This window comes from Thunnus maccoyii, chromosome 24 (assembly GCF_910596095.1).
Source record: "Thunnus maccoyii chromosome 24, fThuMac1.1, whole genome shotgun sequence".
In the NCBI taxonomy this organism is placed as follows: Eukaryota; Metazoa; Chordata; class Actinopteri; order Scombriformes; family Scombridae; genus Thunnus; species Thunnus maccoyii.
In genome coordinates this window covers 2,384,084-2,404,124 of record NC_056556.1, presented here as the reverse complement: position 1 = coordinate 2,404,124, position 20,041 = coordinate 2,384,084, and the positions used below count along the sequence as shown (strand labels likewise).

The window sequence follows — 20,041 nt, the reverse complement described above, 5'->3', positions numbered from 1 at the left end:
AAACCAATTAAAATACCTCAAAATCCTTCATATTGTCAGTAAACGTCAGCCTGTAAGATATGAGAGTTTAAAATGTAAATGCACAGGTGCCCTGCTGTTAGTCCGAGGGAGGCGAGTAGAGTTTTCTGTCTGAACCAAACACACGCAGGAGGAATTTCACACCGTTATCGTCCGTTTTTTTTAACCATTTAGATCCTGAAATATCTGAAGATTTAAAGACTCTTATTCCAGACGTAGAGACTCTTAAATTTTTGATAATTTCTGTGAGTAATTCAGACGATATTACAGCAGGAAGGATTTTACCGCCTTGTTTCTCAGCTCAGATTGAGTGAAAATCAGCCTGTTTTAATCATTCATGTAACTCTAAGTTAAGTTAAGTTCAGGTGTTCTCGGCTCGTGTCGGGTTTTGACAGAAAACGTCGAGGCTCTGCAGGTGATGTGAAGCTCGTTCTGTCGGGGCATTAATCCCAAAACACGGTTCCTTCAGGCATTAAATACTCGTGAGTTTAATAAGCTGTCGAATCAAGTAGCAAAGTCCGAGCTCAGAGAGAAGCTCGGCCTCCTTTTTACAAATCAAATCTAAATGTCAAAACTGTGAATTTTTCAGGCTGAAGCTTTTATTAACGATGGTTGGTGTTCAAATAAGCAGTCGCTCTCTATCAGTGGATGCGTTTTCAGCACTTTTGTGATACTTTTCAGCATAAAAGCACTCAGACTTCCAGGAAAAAAAAGCTTAAAATTCTCCCAAAGAGCCTGTTTTTAAAAGGAATAGTTCAAATAGTTCAAAATAGTTTGCTTTCTCTCGGGAGAGTTAGACGAGAACTTGGACTCACATCCCGACTGAGCTGGAGTCATGATGTGAAACAGAGGGAAACAGCTAGCATGGCTCCTCTAAAGCTAAACATGTTTTATGTCTGGTTGGTTTAGCAGGAGGATACACCAGCATTTAACTCCCCTTAAACACGTTTAACATTTCTGTTTGGATCGTTAATTCGTGAACATTAGAGGTTGAAATTGTTGAACTGTTCCTTTAAACTTCATGCTTAATATTTGTGATAATCAAAAATCAATCAAAAGATCATTTAACACTTCAACATATCCGAAGTCTTTAAATTAATGAAAACTTTGGATTCATCTTATGTTCCATTATGTTTGGAAACGTACAGAATAAATGTCAAAAACTTCTGTATCAAGCGTCAGAAAAGAAATGATCAATACTGACTGGAGATAGTTAAAAATATATAGATATATATTTGTCAATAGTCTTGCCTAAAGGTCCACTTATTAGCTTTTTCTGGAGCTTTTAACAGCATCACACGGTCTTCATCAGTCGTCATGAAGTTGATCTGTTAACATGCAAATTCAGAAGTTGTTATGGTTTCTGAAAAAGCTTTTAAACGGACGTTGAGTTGGTTTTATTTTACTTTCTCCACAAACAAATTGGTCATTATTGATCTTTTTTTTTCTGACACTTAATAGAGAATTCAGGAGAATGTTTGTTTTTATAGTTTTAAGTGAGACGTGTCTGTTGTGAGATACATTTTGACACTTTTCAACTTCACTATTTTCCTCTCAGCTTTTATCGTTGATGTTTTGAAACTGAGAGAGAAGCAGAAAGTCGCACTCGTGACGTCACATTTTCCTTCTTCGGCACAGTTCGAGATCAACGAGACTTTTTTTTATGTGGAGTTTTTAAAAAAATCTTATAAGCTTGTTGAAAAGTAACACAAATGATCGACGTGTTTGAAAATGAACGAAGACCAAGTCGGTGTGTTTGCAAGTTTTATCTCCTTAACTACAAATCATACGTGTTTCTTTTAGTCATGCTAACGACTGAAATGGAGCTGCAACTAATATGATTTTCACTATTGATTAATCTGTCCATTATTTTCTTGATTAATTGTTTAGTCGTTTGGTTTATAAAATGTCAGAAAATAGTGAAAAATGTTGATCAGTGTTTCCTAAAGTCCAAGATGACGTCTGAAAATGTTTTATTTTGTCCACAATTCAAAGTTTACTGTCATAGAGGACTGAAGAAACCAGAAAATATTCACATTTAAGAAGCTGCAACCAGAGAATTTGGACGTTTCCTTCTTAAGAAATGACTCAAAACGATTATAAAAATAGTTGGCGATTCATTTAATTTGCAGCTAACTGATTAATCGTCTAATGGTTGCAGCTCTGGTCTCCTTATTGATGTGTGGACGCCTGTAATGTATAAATGACTTGTAGTAAATGAGCTAAAACATCTAAAAACTCACTGGGTTGTTCCTTTAACAGCTGACACTGCCTCCATTTCTCTCTCTCTGTTGTTCAGTGCCTTCATACTGTAGCTCCAATAAAACAAGTTTGATTGAAGCCGCGTTTGAAGCTACTTCCTCTTTTCACTCTCACTGTTTAGGAAACACCTGCTTCACACGCCCAGAGGTGGAAGGGACGAGGACACCGAAGCACCACGGTGAAACATGTCATATGAAAACCTGTAGAAATGTCCTCCTGCCCCCCCCCTCCCCCCCCCCAAAAAATAGAAACCTACCTGGAGCCCCCACACAGACACACTTGAAGTGAAGCTCAGAAACACCACGACACGCAGAACATAAGAAATACAAACGTGTCGGTGACGTTTAAGTGTGATGTAGAGGGTGAGAGCGAGGTCAGTGGACTGTGACAGATCTTCACGCTATCACACCAGGACAGCCTGTATGTAAAGCAGATGGAGTTCCTTTGTGTGAGAGGTGACAATTTATTATCAGAAGCAACTGAAGGCAGGCAGAGTAAACATCTAAACCCATGGGCCTGGTGAGTAGAACCCAAATATTAATATTAGTTCATAGTTTATTTGAGTTTTAGTGCTTCGGTGCCATTTTCTAGCAATACTTTTTAATTAATGTGTGTTCATGGTTAAAGCAGTCACTCTATAGCTTTAATATGAGCGGTTTTGGGGTTTCAGGTTGTGAAAACACACACTTGGTGGTGGAGCTGTTTTTAGCACTTTAATTCCTCTTTTTAGCACCTTAATGGCTTTTTTAGCACTTTATTGGCTCTTTAGCACTCAATTTCCTCTTTTTAGCCTCTTAATTCCGCTGTTTAGTACTTTAACTCCACCTTTTAAGGATTTAATTCCACTTTTTACCACTTTGATTCCACTTTTTAGCAATTCCACATTTTAAGGCTTTAGTTCCACTTTTATTCCACTTTCTGATTAATTTCTAATTAGACAAGTCATTATTAGTCATTCCCTAATCAGTATTAGTGAATGACAAATCATTCACTAATACTTTATAGCTTTAATAAGAACAATTTGGGGATTTTCAGGCTGTGAAAAACCACACTGTTTGGGTGCTGGAGCTCTTAATAGTACATTAATTCCATTTTTTAGTACTTTTGTTTCAATGTTTAGTACTTTCATTCCACTTTTTGCACATTAATTCCACTTTTTACTACTTCATCTCACTTTTTAGTACTTTAATTTCACTTTTTAGCACTTTGATTCAACTTTGTACCACTTTACTCCACTTTTTTAGTACTTTAATGCCACTTTTTAGCACTTTAATTCCACTTTTAGCACTTTACTCCACTTTTTTAGTACTTAAATTTCACTTTTTAGCACTGTCATTCCACTTAAATTAAATTCCACTTTTTAGGACTTTCATCACACATTTTACCGCTTTAATCCACTTTGTAGTACTTTAATCCACTTTTTAGTACTTTGATTCCACTTTTTAGCACTTTGATTAAACTTTTTACACTTTCATTCCACTTTTTAGCAATTTTATTCCACTTTTTTAGCACATTAATTCCACATATCTTGTGGAGGAAAAACTCAAGGGAATCCAGAATAAAATCATTTTTTAACAGCTGATTAACACTTTAATTTGGAGACAAGAATTACATGCTGAACCCGCCATTTAATTGTGAAAGGAGGCATCTAAAAGAAAAGGCACCACGACTTCCTGTTGCCTGTTAACGTGCATCTTCCTCATCAAAATTGTGCAAAAATGTGCTCATATACTAAATGTGACAGAAGCCACAACATGTGTTCTTCTTGTCCACAATTAAGAAAATATTTGAGGATTTCTTCCTCAAAACATCCCTTAAACTGTGTCCACTAATTGCAGTTGTTGGTGTCAAACAAAGTTTGGATTATTTCACTAAGAAAAACAGATTTTTTTGTAGCTTTTATATCACTTGCAGCACGTTGTAGAACTTTACTTTGTTGGAAATCTCCCACTTCCTCTCGGTGGCTTGAAGATGTGGTTATTTAAATTGAATTTAAAGCCTAAAAAGCCTTAAAAGTTCATTAGTTATTTTTACAACCTACTTTCTCTGCATTCACTTTTGTCTGGTCTTTTGTTTAACACCTTTAAACTGTCCTCACTGCACATACGTAGTAATCTAACTTCTCTAATCTAACATTTTGTTATTTTAACAAAGTATAAAGTTTCCAGGAACCCAAATTAAAAAAGATGAATATTGATATTTATATTTCTACAGGAAATATACATAAAGTTACTTTACTTTCAACATTAACATGAAGATGATTTACCAACTATTTGCTGAAGGCGGATTAGAATTAGAGAAACACGTGGCGCTACATTAATGACTTTATTAACATTTATAACGACACGATGATGCCATCTAACATTAGTCTGTGTTTTCATCTGTGATGTTTTACTTAAAGTGACATAACTTTATTTATACATCATGCAAAGACAAGCTGAGAAGTCTGTCTGTAGACCATAAAATACACTTGGACTTTTTCTCTGATCTTTGATTTTTGAAATATTGGATCATTTATTGAAATGAAACCATGTGAGAAGTTTAGAGGGCAAAATCACTATTTGCACTTAAGTGCAGTACTTGCACAGGTCGCCTCAGCACTGATATGGTGTATATGATTATATAATTATATTTTTGGGATGTTTTTGGAGTCAAATGGTCACATTCATTGTGTGTCAGCTGGTTGCATTTATTTGATTTTTGTCTTTGCAGAAGAATTCCCGTCCCCAGTTGTTCCCGGGGGACATCGTGGAGTATCCCAGGAACAAATACTTCTCCCACTTCGGGGTGTACTACGGAGAGAGAGACGGCGTTCCCTACGTGGCTCATCTGACATGTCGAGGTCAGTGTCGTCCTGCGTGAAAGCAAAAAATCTCCTCGTCAGGCTGTTTTTGTTTGTCATTGATTCTTATTTTCTTAATATGAGTAGTGGGAATATTTCAGTTTTTCCAAAACTTATTTCTTACAAAATAAAGAGTGTCTGTATCTTGAAACGACAAAGAAAAAGGCAGGTTTCTGCACTAGAATCAAGAAAAACTCAACTTTATTCTAGAAATCGTGCTGAAAACATGTTAAAATGACCTTGTTACTTGTTTTAAAAAGTAGTTTTAGACTTCTGCTGGTGAATTTTTAAAGTTAAACAGTTGTGAATAAGCAGGTTTTATACGACTAATATGATTTGACAGGATGGAAGTATTGATTGTTTTTCATCATTTATGGTGCCTACACAGCAAAAATCCTCCGTCACCTTTTTTTCTGTAATCTGAGTCCTTAAAGTTTAATTTCCTTAAAAATCTGCAGATAGAGTAAAAAAAGCTTTTCATATTTTTTGGTAAAATGTTCTGAAATCAAGTGTAACTTCTTTTAATTCTAGTGCAGCAAAGACGCTCATCTCTAGAAAATCTTTGTAACAAGTTGACGTCTTTTGCATTTTGGAAAGAGGTTGAAACGTTCTGACTGCATTGGAAGAAAAAAATAATGTTTTTAGGACTCAATTATAGACAGAAATGACTTGATAAGACTCTTCAAAAACACTTGTGATGTTTGTGTTTGTCAGATTCAGACTCCAAGCTGCCGCTCTTTGGCAGAGCTCTGAGGTCAGAGGTCAAACTGGATCCACTGGAACTGCTGGGGAAAAAATACAAGGTGACACACATATAAAACGTGATCGTCTCAGGGGAGAAAAAAAAAAAAACATTTAAAAACTAATTCAAACTCTTCTCCAGGTCAACAACATGCTGGACGGCTCGTTCCCGGCCAGAGACTTCCACGCCGTGGTGAAGCAGGCCATCGACGACATGATGGGCCGTGAGGTGACGTTCGACATCCTGTTTCACAACAGCGAGCACCAGGCGACGCTCTTCAGATACGGAGTCAAGAAATCTGAGCAGGTCGGCCGGCAGAGAGTCTTTTAAATTACTTTAAATGTCTTTATTTCTGCTGTCGTTAAACGCTTGAAGTGCTTTGAGGTTTTTTCGCGCTGAGTTCTGACTCTCAGGAGTCTCCGATTCTCTCTCAGTCTCATTATTTTCACATTTCAAGCTTTTGTTTTTGATTGACACTAATGATTTCATTTGAGACACACTAAAAAAAAGACATTTTTAAACTAAATAAATGACAAAACTTACACCAACAAGTTGAAAATCTCCTCCAAACTCCTGCTGCAAAAGTGGAATTTTAATTTGTTTCTCTGTTCCTTCACACAAAACGATTATTTCAGTTATCAATTGCAATGCCAGTTATTGATCTGATTAATTGCTTAGTAGATAAAATGTCAGAAAATAGTGAAAAATGTAAATTATAATCCCCAAAACCCCAAAAATATTCGCGTTACAATGATGTAAAACAGAGAAAAACTGCCACTTTTCAACAGAGGATGTTTTCTGGATAAACAATTATATGATTATTATTATTAATTGCATTTATCAATTAATTGTTTCAGTTCTAGACACAAAGATGACATGATATGAACTTTTTATTTTGCTCAAATAAGACACATTTCCACCCTTAATTAATTTTAGATCTTTAATGTGTGATGTGCAACAGCTATAAGTGTGTCTTCAGTATGTGTGTGTGTGTGTGTGTGTGTTTCTGTGTGTTACAGATAGAGAGAATCTATGAACACATCATGCCGGCGTGGAAGAAGCTGTTCGAGAAGAAGGAACTGTGAAAACAGTGGAACCACTGGAGGGCGGCGTTGTTCTCCTGGTCGTCATCAGTAGCCCGTTCTCTTCAATCTGCGTACAAATATCACAACTTTACACTTTCAGATTGCGTGCAGTGGAAACGCCAAAGTCCGGGTGACTTATTAGGAGGAGTCAGGTTGGATGGATGGTGGTCATTATTTTAATGGAGATTTTTACTGTCATGTCTGTCGTTTTTTGTCATTTGTACCACATTTTACTGTTTTAACCCAAACGATGATCTTTCACTAAACCCGAACCAAGTGGTTTTTGTGGATAAACCAAACCAATGGCATTAATTGACACGCAAAAAGGTTAAAAATGTGGCGTTAAATTGACATATCACCTGCACACAGAATTAGATTTCGGCCTATGCACAGCACACAATTTGAAAACGTAACGTCGTGTTATTTGTACGCAGATTGTGAGACCAGGTTGTCATTACGTTGTTGAGCATTAGGGCCAAAATTTAAGATTTCACTTATAAAGTCATGATTTTGAGAACAAAAAGTCAGAATATTATTGGATAACGTTGCAATATTATGAGAAAAAGTTTCCATATTTCCAGAATTAATATTTCATATGTGATGATTGGATACAGTACAACTTACAAAATATTCCAAACATTTGTGGTTCTGATACTCTGTCGTACTTCATAATAGAGTTTTATTCTTGTGATTGTTGTCACATAAGAGGGAAAATAATTACCTAATCATTACTGAGCATGTATTTGAAAGAAGAGATTATTTAGGAAACATCAAGTTTAATATGATAAATTTTTAATTAAAGGACCAGTGTGAAGGATTTAGTGGCATCTAGTGGTGAGATTGCAGATTGCAACCAACTGAACATCCCTCCCCTCCTCTTCCAAGCGTGTAGGAGAAACCACGTTGGCCACGAATACTCGCAAAAAACATGAAAGACCCCCTCTAGAGCCAGTGTTTAGTTTGTCTGTTCTGGGCTACTGTAGAAACATGGCGGTGCAACATGGCGGGCTCCGTGGAAGAGGATCCGCTCCCTCTGTAGGTATAAAGGGCTCATTCTAAGGTAACAAAAAACACAATGATTCTTACATTCAATTTCTGCCAAGTACGTTCTGCTAGATGTGACTAAATTCTGCACACTGCACCTTTTAAAATAGTAATATTTAATTTACAAAAACTTAAAATCACTATGGCTGGAATTAATATGATAAAATATAAATATTTTGATAAAATATTTTAAGATAATCCTGTAATATTATGATATTTTATACACTGTTGTATTATTATTTTTCTCATAATATTATGACTGACATTGAAATTGATACTTTATTCTAATAACATGTTTTTTTTGTTCATATATTCTCAAAATCTCAGATGTTTTTCCTTGTTTCTCCTCTAAAAAAAACTAAAAATTTCTGTCCTCTTATGATTTTATTTCATGTTTTTATGTCTTCTTTTTTAGTAGTCACTCTTTTCTCGTGTCTGCTGCATCTTTTATCTAAATGTTTTCAACCAGACGGATGTTAGCATGATATAATCAGACTTGGAGCTTCTTTCTGATCATTTTCTTTATAATGTGTTGAGTTTCTGGTCCTTATGTACAGTTTCTGAATCCAATTTCCTCCCAAAACCATCAACTGTTTCATTTATTGTTCGTTAAACCATTTTATCATCTCATTATTTTTCATTTTTATCATTATTTTGTTATTTTTGTCATATTTTCTTTTTGTAACAAATAAAAGTGAGACCTCTGATGTTGTTCCGCCTGAACTTAAATCGACTTTTATTTGCCCAAATTTCACCAAAAAAAGCATCTTTAACATCATTAATATTAGAGAGACATTCCTGTATTTGTCAAACTGACTCTTATTCGTACATTTTTGCGCAGTTTTACAAAAAAAACAGAAATACAGTAAAACAGAAATCATTTTAAACGCCTGTCTGAGTTTCATTGAGTGTTTGTTTCCTTCTTTTCTTCCTTCTTTCCTGCCTTCCATCTTTCTTTCTGTCCTTCCTCCCTCCTCCTTTCCTTCTTCTCTCCCTCCTTTCTTCCTTCTTTCCTTCCTTGGTTCTCTCCTTCCTTACTCCCTTTCCTCCCTCCTCCATCTCTCCTCCCTTCTTACTTTCCTCCCTTCCTTCCATTCTTCTTTCCTTCCTCTCTTCCCTCCCCCCCTCCCTCACAGTTTGGGTGCCATGGTAACGCCTCCAGCTTTCTTGTGTGTTTCTTGAAGCCATGATATCAGGATGCTGTTTGTCTCAGCCGGCTTATCCATCTGAGTCCAGTGTCCGCACTCCTCGATGTGTCCTCTGCTCAGGTTCAGGATCTGAAATTCATGAACGCAGTCTGTCAGCAGGACGGAACAACTTATTGATTATTGGTTATTGATGCAGCTGTTTTTCTTACCAAGTCCTCCATTCCCTTGGAGAAGACCGGCAGCAGTACAGGGTCTTTACCTGTCGTCACCATCAGCGCCGGCATCAGCAGCTAAAACACACACACAAACACACACACACACACACACAAGCAAACAAAGCAAAAATCACATAAACTCAAGCTAGTTGATGTCGTTTCTTCACATGTTTCAGTCCTCCAAAGTGGAAATAAAAACTAGTCTTTTCACTTTAAACCTCAAATTTGTAAAATCTAAAGATTGTACAGACACACTATTGTTCATATTATGGTCTGAAACACTTTAGACGTGATCAGAAGACTCGTCGTAAGTTAATTTAAAGCATACTGAGATCTTAAGAGGCCACGACTGAAATTTTAACCTTAAAAATATTTCATAGGGAAACTTTTCCAGAACAACTTTTTTATTTAAAATGTGTCATTATCCAGGACAACTTCAACACTAGAAATCTGCCTCACAGAGTTCCAGGTTTTCCCAGGATGTGAGGGGACACAGTTTAAGTTCAGGTTTAACTTTATTAAACCAAATGTTTGTTTTCAGTAACGTGCTTCGTTACGAACCTTCCCTCTGGGACGAGAACACATCCACCTCCAGTTCGTCTCACCGTTTCGATACCAGTTCAGCTGCCTCCTGTGAAGCAAAACACAAGAGGATTACTGACCGACTGCAGTGTGGTGCAATTTATTTTAAGATTTGTTAAGTGATATTTATTCCAGAAGTATATTAAAATGCTGTTTCACAAGAAGCAGAATTCTCCATCATGATAATGATTTTTTTGTTCGGTTTTGCCACAAAAAATAGTTCCACTAAGTAATTTTTCAAACTTGTGCTGCAGCCAACGATTACTTTCTTTATTGATTAATGTGCCATTCATTTTCAATATTAATGAATCAAATATTTGGTCTATAAATTGTCAGAAAAGGTGAAAAATGCCTTGTTTTGTTCAATGTCACAAAAGACAAAGAAAAGCAGCGATTAAGAAGCTGGAACTGGCATTTATTGTTAAAAAATAGTGAACAATTGATTATTTTCTGTTAAAAAGGTATGTTAAAGAGGTATTTGGGATGTTCCCGAATCTGAATATGACTTTTGATAAAGCAAAGATGATGTGTTTTAGTTTAGTTTATTATTTATATTCAGAAGCTACAGTCCTGCAGTAAATATTATCTATTATTTCACTTTTCTTAGACAAAAGTTTGTTTTAGACCCTAAAAATTATGTTTTCTGTGTATCATCCATTACCCATCAGAGTGAATAGATCATTGTAATCAATAAAAACATCAGACGTCTCCTGCACAGCAGTTGCTGATGAAACATGTAATCAAAAATGAAGAAATTTGAACATATTTGCTGTTTTTTGCTGAGCGACCTGAAGCCGTGCTCTTTGTACTGGCTGACGTAGTACTGAAGGTCGACCTCTGTTAGCATGGAGCTCCGGGGAATCTGCTCTGGTAGACCCACAAAAAGCCCGCCTGCAACACAACACAAAACAGGAAACTCAGTAAACATAAATCAGTGTTTATTGAACTATAAAAATGATATTTAGCAGGACATCCTGAGTTCAGTGTCACCTCGAGCACAGACTCCTGCAGTGCTGAGACCGGGACGACTCTCCTGAGGAAAACACACAAATGTACAGAGATGAAGGAGAATATTCTACCTGATACTGTATGTTGTTGTTGTTATGTGTGTGTGTGTGTGTGTGTGTGTGTGTGTGTGTGTGTACTCACTGCTTCATCGCTGCTGGAAAAGAAAATCTTGAATGTTCTCTCCAAGTCTTTCTCCAGCTCGGCCTCTGCTACACCCTGAAACACACAAACACACACATGTATGTACGCAGTTTGTATTGTGGTCTTCTTCAGATTCAAGATTCAAAGCTTTATTGTGCACAGAGAACAAATTTCACTTGAGTTCAGTGCTGAATATCTGATCGATTTTTAAAGTCCGACATCCCCAAGGAAAGATTCAAGAGCTTTGAGAGAAACATCCAAGCTTTTTTAAATGTGTCTTTCCAGGTGGTTCAGGCTGTTCAGAACTTGTAGGTTTGATACTCGGTTAGTTTTTAAGTCAAACATCAAGACCAAAGACTGAAAACTGTGAGAGAAACACAGCGAGTAAAACTTCCTGTAGTGCAAAGACTTAAGTGGCTGCTTAAACGCTTTAAGATATCTGGGTTCGGTCCTCAGTTTGTCAACTAATTTTAAAGTCAGACACACTGAGAAAAGACTGAAAAGCTCTAAGAACCTATGAACAGTGTGGCAGTGCAGGTGGCTCAGTGGGTTGGAATAGTGCTCTGGAAGTTTTGAGGTTGTGGGTTCAATCCCTGCTGAGTTTTAAAGTCCAACATCCAAAGTAAAGATTTAAAAACGCCCGGAGAAAAGCTCTTAGTGTGAAGGGGACTCGGTGGCGTGGTGGGTTTGTTTGTGACCGTAAGGCGTCAGCGATGCAGCGTCTGGTTCAAGTCCACCCGTTGCTAGAACCTGGATCATCAAATGTCCAATCCTGCAGAGGCTGGGTCGGGGGGGGGCGTGTCCTCCCCCGGCGCTTCGTAGAGGTGGAAGCAGGGGGTTATTGGACAGGAAACCAAGAGTGGCTGATATTTTACTGAACTTGAGACGAATGTTTTAAAAAAAGTTGGAAGAGTTTTACCAACTAACTGTAATAAACATAATAATGACAGTAAGTAGTTGCACACCTACTAGCTCTCATTATTATGCATGTTAAAGCTAGTTTGCCAGTACACTGTTTTTGCTGTTCAATTACTTTTTCTTTGAAATGGTTTTTGGGGGCCAGGAGTTGGTTCTTGTTGAATTTGGAGGTTTTTAATGATTATTCATTTTTTCTGTCTTATTCAATTAGTTGTTCTTTTTAATAAGGTTATAGTCGATTTAGAAACTTACATATTTTCATGTGCATGTCACTTCATTGATTGATTATCACCCAGCTCCACTTGTCAGATTTGAAGTGTTTTTATTGACACACTGACTCAGAGCAGCCTGCAGGGGGCAATATATGTGCTCTGCTGTCTTTTTAAAGACTCTGCCTTAGTTTGAACATAACACTTCCATCCTCAGATGGGAATCAAACCAACACTTCTCTGATTCAGTATCTGCAAGAGCTCATCCTACTGAGCTATATCTACCTATAAACAGCTGGGTGGTCGTTCTCCTATTTCTGTTTCTTCTGAGAAGATCATTAAATTTCTCAAATGGTCCTTTATAGACCTGCTCATCCTTCTGACCTATTTCTCTTTGTGAGGTCAGGTGTTGGTTCTCCTATTTCTTTTGTTTATTGAGAAGAAGCCCAACAGTAAAAGATGGAACCAGCATTAAATAAATGAGGTGTTTTTGCTCATCCTACCGAGCTATCTGTCAATACTGATATACATCTGTTTTTCCTACTATTTATTTTTTCTAACAAGAAGATCAAGAGCAAAGACTGAGAGCAGTCCATTAATGAGAATCAAACCAGCATCATGCTGATGAGAGTTTAACCAGCTTATCCTCCTGAGCTTCATCTCCTTCTGGGTGGACCTTTGTTCGTTCTCCTATTTCTCTATTTCTAAGTATTCACCAACCAGCTGATCCTTCTGAATAATGAATAAGGAGGGCGCTCCAACAAGGATCAGTTTTATTTTATTTTTTATTTGTGAAGCAGTGAAGAACAAGAGAAAAAGGTTGTGCCATCTTAAAATATGATTTATTTCACTGAGCTTCAGTGTCCAGAGAATGAAAATAGAAACTGAGCCAAAATCTTTCTTTATCACAACACTCTTTGTATGTTACTGAGCTACATTATCCTGTTTGTGAACGCATATTGGGCAGACTGTAAGTTCATGGTAAATTGAAGTGTTGAGTGTGTCTTTGTTGAGACTACCACCAGGGGTCACCACATTCCCTTCAAATGAAGCAATATCTGATTGAAACGATGGCTATTTAATTGTATTTAATGATGCATCTCTTTTAACATTCAGACCTGAATGTCATTTTCTAAAGCTAAATGCTGATTAAACGTATTTGCGCCCCTCAGTTACATCTCTTCACCTGTTAAATCCTCACTGAGGATTTTAGTTGTCATTTCCAACATAAACAATCGTTTTAAACTTCATATTAAAGATCTTATATCATATTTTAAATGCAAAGGCCCTTAGACTGATTTTACTGAGCCAGGTAAAGTTCTTGTTGAGATTAAAATCTTATTTACTTACTTACATGGGAAAGTTGTGTGTGAATGTGTTTTCGATATCTAGACTCTCACCTACGTCAGCATGTCGGCATGCTGCAGACAGACTTACTGGTTTCTGGAAGTAGAGCTGGTAGTCAAAAATGGGAAGAGCTTTAATCATCTCTGCAGGATGAACAGAAGGATCCACAGGTAACAGAGGAGTGTTCAGAGACACTACAGCCCTTCATACACAGTAAAAAAAACATATTTAGCTTCAGAGTAAAGCATCTGGGGATCACTGAATCTGTGTGTTTGCCCACCTGACTCTCTCAGGAAAATACTGAGCCATGTTCCACACCAGGGCACCGCCCCAGTCATGACCCACCAGGGTGACCTGAGGTATGGACTGGAAACCAGACAAGAAGAGAGGATTTAAATTTGCCTTGTTGTTGTTGTTGTTGCATCCATATTTCAAATCCACGAGTACATGACATGGACAATAATATAAACTAGATAAATAACCTGGTCTAAGAAAGACTGACATTACAGTTTTTTACAAAACACAACTCACAACAACAACAATTATGGACCAACCCGTTAAAAACGCCTCAGTTTATGTTCAAAAACGTATACAGTTATATGTTATACTTATGACTTATATGTTATAACTCACCATTTTGTCCATAAATGTGATTAAATCCTGGAAAAATACAGTGAAAATAGCAGGTTCAGTTTGTATTTTATAGCATCTAATAAATTGAGTGTAAATATAAATACAAGCTATAATTTATGATAATGCAAAGAATAAAAATGAAAGTTTCACGTACCTTGCATAGCTGCTCCTGGGAATATTCCTCAATATCTATGAGTGGAGAATTACATATAAAATACACATAAGATGTATTAATTTACTGTTTCATAATTAAATGAAAAACTGAGGAGGTGCAAGGGAGCATTTTAACTTTTGAAGCTGGAGACCCACTTTCAACGTCAAAATCAACCGTCCAATCACAGATGTGTCTCAGTTCCATACTACATACTAACTGTATACAGCATATACCAGACAGTTGTACAAACAGACACTCAACAAAGTGCTAAATTTCAGAAAATGTCTGTAAAAAGAGCAATTCTGTGTCCTTAACTTTGACACACACATACAAACACACACCTGGAGGCGCTGTAGACTCTCCGTAACCTTTCATGTCCAGAGCCAACACCCTGAACCCAGCTGCTGCCACAGCTGGGATCTACCAGAGAGAGAGAGAGAGAGAGAGAGAGAGAGGTCAGGATGTTCAGGCAGAAAGGTATAAATAGGCCAGAAAGTGTCCTACACATAAACAGCGTACCTGGTACCTCCAGCTGTACCAGCTCTCAGGGAAGCCATGACACAGCAGAACTGGTGGTCCTGAGCCCATTTCAACGTAATGAGTCCTCACACCAGGCTGAGACACACACAGAGGAATTATCATGTCTTACTTTCATGATGCAATTCATTTAATTTAACAGGTATCTGTTGCCACGGATACACATCATTACCCTGATGGTGACGTATCCGTGAGACACTTCATCAGGGCTGCAGGATGGTGGAGGACTGTCTGCTGTTACAGCCTGGAACACACACACACACACACACACACACACACTCATTTGTATGTTATCATGCTGATATTAGCATATAGCAGTGTGAGACTGAATTATTATGCAATCTGGTCCGTACCTGAACTCCAGTGAAGTTGGCCAGTTTGTCCAGAGCGTCGTCCAGCTTTTCCACCAAGATGGCCTTCATCCCCGCTGCTTCTGCCGCCATCACACCTTCCTCATCTGCATCCAACCACAGAGCCTGAAATATGAAAATGTCAACCAACCAATCACAGAGGGCCAGACTGTTATGATACAATTCATTTTGTCTGTTACACATAAATGCATATCTTTTTGTAGACGTTTGTCTGTGAAAACTGGAATAAGTTGATATTTGCAACAGAAAAAATGCTACCTATATATATCATTTAACAGATACAAGCATATCATATTGGAAAAAAAAACAAAAAGTCCAAAATTTTAGGATATTTCTTATCTTATTCTTAACTATTTTGACCTTTGTAACACTATTTTTGGTTTATTTATAATAATAAAAGTGGTCTATGTGTAAAGTTTTTTTTTAAAAATGAAGTATTATTACTGGATCAGGTTTTTAATATTGTTCCACAAAATGATCATGTACTGTAGTAACATATACTGTATGTGTGTAGGTGTGTCCTCTACCTGCTGTGATGTCACTCCCAGGTGCTGCAGAGCAGAGCTGAACATAGCGGGCTCGGGGACCCTGTGACCTGAGCGGCAGGACTGAAGGACCAGGTCAAAATGGCCGCCCAGCAGGGAAAGAAGACTGGCTAGACCGTCTCCAGATGCGCCATCATCGAGCCAGTGATTGGCCAACACAGCTGTCAGTAACCCTGATGGTCAAGGAAGGAGACATGGAGAAGTTTGAATCCCAGCCTTTAAAAAAAAGTGAACTTATCTTTTAAGAGTGGTGGAAGACGTACTCAGATCCTTTACTGCAGTAAAAGTACCAATACAGCAATGTAAAAATACTCCATTACAAGTAAAAATACATAAATATTATGAGCTTGATGTAGTTAAAGTATTGCAGTAAAAGTATATAAGTATTATGAGCTTGATGTAGTTTAAGTATTGCAGTAAAAGTACATAAGTATTATTAGCTTGATGTAGTTAAAGTATTGCAGTAAAAGTACATAAGTATTATGAGCTTGATGTAGTTAAAGCATTGCAGTAAAAGTACATAAGTATTATGAGCTTGATGTAGTTAAAGTATTGCAGTAGAAGTACATAAGTATTATGAGCTTGATGTAGTTAAAGTATTGCAGTAAAAGTACATAAGTATTATGAGCTTGATGTAGTTAAAGTATTGCAGTAAAAGTACATAAGTATTATGAGCTTGATGTAGTTAAAGTATTGCAGTAAAAGTATTGGTTTGGTTCCTCTGACTGATATATTATTATATATGACATCATTAGATTATTAATAGTGAAGCATCAGTGTTAGAGCAGCATGTTACTGTTGTAGCTGCTGGAGGTGGAGCTAGTTTACACTACTTTATATACAGTTAGCTAGTTTAGTCCAGTGGTTCCCAACCTAGGGGTCGGGCCCCTGCAAAGGGTCAGCAGATAAATCTGAGGGGTCGAGAGATGATTAATGGGAGAGGAAAGTACTTGAGTAAATGTACTTTCCAGCATTGTTCTTTAATGCATGTGTGTACCATTGTGACGCAGGGTGGCAGCAGTCTTCAGGACGGCTGATTGGACGTCCGTCATCGCCTCTCTGAGCTCCTGCAGCAGGCCTCTGACTGACCAATCAGACGGCAGAGTGACACCCCTGACCTGGGCCTCCTTCACACACTCTTCCTCGAATGCTGGGATCATCTACACACACACACACACACACACACACACACACACACACACACACACACATACACACACACACAATAAAACTGAGTTTAAAGTATGGAAGGTAGAAGATCATTGAAATATTAACGCATGTCGATGATTTTGTAAGCAGGACATCACTCCACCTACCTGAGACAGCGTCACCTCGCCTCTCTCCGCCTGGTTCATGGCGCTTCCTTTCTGAGACGCCACGCTGGACAGGAAACCACTGAAACAGCCAGTGGTGGAAGAAGTATTTAGATTCTTTACTTAAAGTAAAAGTAGAAATATGTAGTCTAGAAATACTCCAACACAAGTAAAAGTCTTGAATTCAAAAAGTTGCTTCAGTAAAAGTATAAAAGTATAATCAGCAACTTGTACTTAAAGTATCACAAGTAAAAGTACTTATTATGCAGACTGGTTGCTATATTATATAATAGCATTTTAAAGTTGTTGTTCATCAATGTGGAGCCAACTGTAGATACTTTGGCTAAATTAATAATAATCGTAATGTTTTTTAATAATAATAATAATAATAATAATAATAAGTTTTATTTATATATTCAGCATTTTTCACACAAAGTAGATGAGAAATTAAAAAAAGAAAAGAGCAGACAATTTAAACAAAATATTGTTTAATGTAAAATCTTCATCTGAAGAGTAACTAGTAACTTTAAGAGGTAAATTAAATGTAGTAGAGTTGAAGTAAAAAGTAGCATAAAATGGAAATACTCAAGTAAAGTACAAGTACCTCTAATTTGTACAGTAGTTTAGTAAAGTGAGTCAAGTCTTGCTGTAACAGTGATGCTTTTATTTCTTCACATGCAACTGACACACTGAAAAAAACACAAACTTGTTCTATTTTTAATGAAGATTTATTATATATTCAACCATACTTTCCTGCACGGACAAATTGCTATTTACTCTTACTATCTTTATGTATTTTAAGCTTTGATGCACTTTTTAAAAAAATTTGATTTGATCTGGACACCAAACCAAATTGTTTACCAAACACGTCATTTTTTACAGTGCAGAGATGTTGCGTAATAGTCAGTGGGCTCCTTACCATGGCAGCTTATGCAACTGCTCCAACTTGTGGAAAATAGCGTCGGGTCTGGAAGAGACAGCAACTCCCCAGAAGTTGAACAAGATGGCTTTCCTCTCCGCCATCTCCTCTGAGTCTGAATGAAAGGATTTGTAGTTTTTATGTCTTCAAACAGGTTTTCTCTGCTGCTGCTGCTGCTGCATGAGGGTGAACTTTGTCCTAAACTGACTCACTCAACAGGTCCGCCCACTTACTCGTGCAAGGTCACACCCAGACAAGGACAAAGTTGACTCTCTTTCTGTGTCAAAATGCAATCATGTAGAAACTCATAACTTGTCCCCTTGGTGTTTGTGTTAACATGTGTTTTCCCTTATCCAGGTAGGATATCCAGATACAGATACTGTAACATGTTCATGTCAGAAATTAAAACATCTATATATCTGTCAGTTTGTAAATGTAAGCTTCTTTAATTTTTCTATAATTTTCCTCTTTCCATCATAATAGAATATTTTAAAAGCTCTTACTGCTCTGCAGACGGTCAGCCAGCTCGTCTTGTTTCATTGTCCTCAGAAGGTGCAGTGTGATCATCAGAAAAGCCTCTCTGCTGCTCTTCCACTGTTCTTCATCCAACACCTCCTCATCCTCCTTGTGCCTTTCTGAATAATCAGGACTTTAATTCCTCTGTAGCCTCTTTAACTCTTTCTTTACCAAAAAGACAATGTTCTCCTCTAGAAGCTGGAGGAAAGAACAGACTATGAACAAGTAATTCAGTATGTTGACTGATAACCCGCTGATCTGAAGAAGAAGACTCCAGAAAGCACAAAATAAGCTAGTAAGGGCCATTTAAAAATTTCATCCCTTCACACATGTTGAGTCAGATCACTTTAACAAACTAAATTGGCTTACAGTTGAGAAAATGTTTAACTTTATTAAGTTATCTCTTACTTATACAATTATTTTTAAAAACTGTGCCTGTGTATTTATGTAATTACTTCTCATTGGTTAAAGATGAATTCTCAGTAATTTATAACCTGATATACATAATGAAGGGAGCTCAGAGCAGGCAGACAATGATACTTCACTATTATATGTATTTTATATAATTGTTGACATGTATGTATTTGTGTTCTTATGTCATACTGTTTGTTATATGTGGAGGACAACAATGGAAATAAGCCTCTTATTGTAGTGATTTAATCCTCGATGATAATGATGGAACTATATTAAATCTGTATGTTTTGGATCATCAAATAAATTCAATCAACCAACCAATCAATGAAGAGGTGCAGCGACTATTATGAACAGATTGGTTATTTTTTTATTTAATTTCTTTCTGCAGTAAAAGGTGCTGTGTATGTATAAACCATGAATGTGGAGTCCAGCTCTGTATGATGTTGCAGACCAGAGAAAGCTACACACACACACACACACACACACACACACACACACACACACACACACACACACATACACACACAGAGTAAGTATTACATGATCAGTACTGGAACAGGAAGGTGAACAATGAATTCTTTATAGACTTGATATACAAACACCTATTTAAATGTTAACCTTTTATCTGATTCAGTGACAATTTTCACAATATTCTCACCCATCTGAGTGTGAGCAGTGGTCAAATACTCCACAGGGTTGCTTTAACAGCTTCGTAAGTGTATTTAAAAGGAATCCATCCCTTATACACACACAGCTGGTTCAGGTTCAAGGGAGTTTTTTCTTTCCTGTGTTTCCTGATGCTGGCCGAGAGAGAGGAAGACCACCAGGGAGAAAGATTAACTTTTTAGTTGTCATCCAATCACAGTTACAGAATACAGAGAGACTAACAAATTCTATAAGGAGAAACAGTCACATTTCTGTCCAAACTATCGGCTTTCTAAAAAAGCTCTCTCTCATAATCACACTGGGACAACATGAACACTGTAAGTTCTTGTGATAAAATAGGAAGTGAAGCTTTACAACCATAAAGTTCCTCTAAATAGTTTCAGGGAAATATTCTAAATGTAAACGACATTTA

The 20,041-nt window shown here is 37.1% G+C and overlaps 2 protein-coding genes across 4 annotated transcripts; one reads left to right on the top strand and one right to left on the bottom strand.

The window, feature by feature from the left end:
- The first annotated feature begins 2,516 nt into the window (after positions 1-2,516).
- On the top strand, positions 2,517-7,940 carry plaat1l (phospholipase A and acyltransferase 1-like). The gene is made up of 5 exons (XM_042404523.1): positions 2,517-2,799; positions 4,993-5,122; positions 5,837-5,925; positions 6,006-6,170; positions 6,884-7,940. The coding sequence occupies exons 1-5, from the start codon at positions 2,791-2,793 to the stop codon at positions 6,947-6,949; spliced, it is 459 nt and encodes a 152-aa protein (XP_042260457.1). The 5' UTR covers positions 2,517-2,790; the 3' UTR covers positions 6,950-7,940.
- A 1,112-nt stretch (positions 7,941-9,052) lies between these two features.
- ephx2 (epoxide hydrolase 2, cytoplasmic) lies at positions 9,053-19,790 on the bottom strand. Of its 3 annotated transcripts, XM_042404470.1 has the most exons (21): positions 19,622-19,790; positions 19,377-19,423; positions 18,537-18,747; positions 18,034-18,148; positions 17,118-17,196; positions 16,799-16,961; positions 15,784-15,974; positions 15,239-15,361; positions 15,058-15,129; positions 14,868-14,963; positions 14,690-14,768; positions 14,349-14,383; positions 14,195-14,221; positions 13,842-13,927; positions 13,652-13,763; positions 11,088-11,162; positions 10,929-10,971; positions 10,727-10,829; positions 9,918-9,987; positions 9,351-9,431; positions 9,053-9,270 (listed from the first exon to the last, which is right to left on the bottom strand). In XM_042404470.1, the coding sequence occupies exons 3-21, from the start codon at positions 18,598-18,600 to the stop codon at positions 9,124-9,126; spliced, it is 1,761 nt and encodes a 586-aa protein (XP_042260404.1). In that variant the 5' UTR covers positions 18,601-18,747; positions 19,377-19,423; positions 19,622-19,790; the 3' UTR covers positions 9,053-9,123. The 3 variants fall into 3 exon arrangements, with proteins under 3 accessions (XP_042260404.1, XP_042260403.1, XP_042260405.1); XM_042404469.1 differs by lacking the exon at positions 19,377-19,423; XM_042404471.1 differs by lacking the exons at positions 19,377-19,423; positions 19,622-19,790 and having other exon boundaries at positions 18,034-18,310; positions 18,537-19,299.
- Positions 19,791-20,041: the final 251 nt, after the last annotated feature.

What these genes read in the sequence shown, in the direction of transcription:
- plaat1l (XM_042404523.1), top strand. An exon ending in GGCTCATCTGACATGTCGAG is followed by an intron (nt 5,123 to 5,836) that starts GTCAGTGTCGTC and finishes TGTGTTTGTCAG; the next exon opens with ATTCAGACTCCAAGCTGCCG. An exon ending in TGCTGGGGAAAAAATACAAG is followed by an intron (nt 5,926 to 6,005) that starts GTGACACACATA and finishes ACTCTTCTCCAG; the next exon opens with GTCAACAACATGCTGGACGG.
- ephx2 (XM_042404470.1), bottom strand. Translation starts at nt 18,600, where the DNA reads ATGATCACACTGCACCTTCTGAGGACAATGAAACAAGACGAGCTGGCT. An exon ending in CCAACTTCACTGGAGTTCAG is followed by an intron (nt 15,130 to 15,238) that starts GTACGGACCAGA and finishes TGTGTGTTCCAG; the next exon opens with GCTGTAACAGCAGACAGTCC. An exon ending in CCCAGGAGCAGCTATGCAAG is followed by an intron (nt 14,222 to 14,348) that starts GTACGTGAAACT and finishes GTATTTTTCCAG; the next exon opens with GATTTAATCACATTTATGGA.